Here is a 2,318-nt window from a genome sequence, read left to right as displayed (position 1 = left end):
AGGTGGCTTCGTTTCCCCAGGGTCGAAGCTGAGCCTCAGAGGACTGATGGGCTCACCCTCCTCCACCAGAGCTGAGACATGAACAGGTGCCTGTAACTTGGAAGTTCCTGCTCTAAGGTACAACACACGGTCTCCCCTGGAATGGGGGCCAGAAGGGGAGGTTGGAGCGGCTGCGGCCCCTGTCGCCTACGTCACTGTGCGCTGGCTGTTGGGCCGTTGCGCCCCCGCGGCCGGGGACCACGCGCCCCCGCGGCTCGGCGGTGACCACAGCTCGGTGGAGACACTGCGGCGATGGCTGTGCTGTGGCGGAAGGCGTATGACTACGTGAGGACCAAGGAGTTCCGGGACTACGTGACCAGCACACACTTCTGGGGTCCCCTGTTCAACTGGGGGCTGCCGCTGGCCGCCATCAAGGACATGCGGGCGACCCCGGAGATCATCAGCGGCCGCATGACCACGGCGCTCATCCTCTACTCCATGGCCTTCATGCGCTTCGCCTACCGCGTGCAGCCGCGCAACCTGCTGCTCCTGGCCTGCCACAGCACCAACGTGATGGCGCAGAGCGTGCAGGGCAGCCGCCTGGTCCTCTTCCGCTATGGCGTCCTGCCCGGGGCCCCGGGCCCCGCCTCCGCCGCCCCCGCCCACAGCCCAGGCGAAGCCACCTACACCACCGAGTGCGAGGGCGAGAGCGAGGGCATCCCGGACCCCGACCCCGACAGCTGCTTCTAGGCGCCCGCCGCCCCCCGCACCTGCAGGCCCCAGAGGAGGCTCATAGAGGCTGAGAAGGCCCTACCAAAGCTTTGCAGCTTGCCAGCTCTACACTGTTATTTTTCCGGAAGACGAATAAAAGTTTGGGTTTGACTCTAAGATAGTGCAAATCTCATTTAAACCTGCAGGTTGGTTAATTAAAACAAAACAAAACAAAACAAGCAAAGTAGGAGAGGGAGAGGGAGGGAGGGGAGGAAGAAGAGAGAGAGAGAGAGAGAGAGAGAGAGAGAGAGAGAGAGAGAGAGAGAGAGAGAGAGAAAAGAATTTGAATATGAATTGTGTAATTGTGGTGGTGTTTTTTTTTTTTTTGTTTTTTTTTAAGTGTGCCACTGGAACTGTAGTTCCAAGAAGGCAAGAACATCTAGGGGTACTCTGTGGTCTGTAATAACTCCTCAGTAAACATTGGTTGGATAAATACGTGGGATTTAAGAAGCTACATGTGATCCCCAACTCTTTGGGCAGTTGATGCAAACACCTGCACCTTGTGGAATTAAGAGACGGCAGAGAGCAGATTACGAATTAGGCCTGGGGATCTGCTGGTTGGAGGGCACTGAGCAGGGGGCAGAATGAGGAGGACTTTGCATGCATGCTCTAGGGAAGGCAAGGAGCTAGCAAGGTAGACCAGGTGGCCTGAACCACCCCTCCACGTGGCCAGAGAAAATGACCTGCAGCCCAGTTTCAGGGGGCCTGAACGGTGGGTTGACATTATCCTGTAGACTAGAGGATGGAGGGTGGGACTCAGTACAGAGAGAGGAATTTACTGGTCATTCAGAGCTTCCTTCTTTGACCTGCTGTGCTTCGATGTTGTGCGTCCACATAAGCCAGGAACGCTGGCTTTGCATTCTATCAGTACATATGCTCAGTGCCAGCTGGAAATACAGAGACATGGCACTATGGAAATGTCTTCAAAGAGACAGGGCAAGGCAGAGGTTTCCTTACCCCCTGCAGAGACACCTTCTGTCCAAGGGGAAGGATTCCTTGTCATGATTGATGATGCAGTGCTTCTGAGGAAGGACTGACTGAGGGATCAGACCGCCAGGGACAATGCCTGGCCCAGGGGGCTGTGCTGGGCCCGGGGGCTGTTTTCACATTCACAGAGGGTCTGCTCTCCTGCCTTGCAGGGATGTGGCTGCAGTTTCTGCAGGAGCGCTGCAGGGCTCCAGGGCTCGCACTTCTGAGCGGGAAAATCAGGAGAGGAAGTGTTATCTGTGAAAAGGCAGGAGGCTGCACTGACTATGCGGAACACAAGGAGCGAAATCTTGAACACTGATTCCTTTTGATCTGTTTGCAGGATTGTGTCTTAGGGGCGTTGGCTGCCACTTAGCTGGGATATTCTGAGCTACTTGGTGGTTACAAAATAGGCTGTTACATTTATCTTCGTTATTTACATGTGTCTTCTAGCTTAATAAAAATAAAGTCCCCCTCCACTGTGTGTGTTTTGTCCAACTCAGCTTCTCTCACTCCTGCCTTTCACAGTTGAGTTTAAGAAAATGGGACATTTGTTCACTGGATAATGCACCCTTGCAAAACAGGCCAGTCACCAGGCATGT

General features: G+C 54.7%; 1 protein-coding gene across 1 annotated transcript; it reads left to right on the top strand.

The window, feature by feature from the left end:
* Positions 1-291: 291 nt before the first annotated feature.
* Positions 292-729, top strand: LOC311624728 (mitochondrial pyruvate carrier 1-like; the record flags this gene model as incomplete). The annotated part of the gene is made up of 1 exon (XM_084888317.1): positions 292-729. One exon carries the CDS (start codon positions 292-294, stop codon positions 727-729), a length of 438 nt encoding a protein of 145 aa, XP_084744443.1.
* Between the last annotated feature and the right edge of the window lie 1,589 nt (positions 730-2,318).

Source organism: Pipistrellus hanaki (genome assembly GCF_964339955.1).
Source record: "Pipistrellus hanaki genome assembly, chromosome: 6".
Classification (NCBI taxonomy): Eukaryota; Metazoa; Chordata; class Mammalia; order Chiroptera; family Vespertilionidae; genus Pipistrellus; species Pipistrellus hanaki.
Note: the sequence above shows the minus strand (reverse complement) of the source record. Positions and strands in the feature narration are given on the sequence as shown.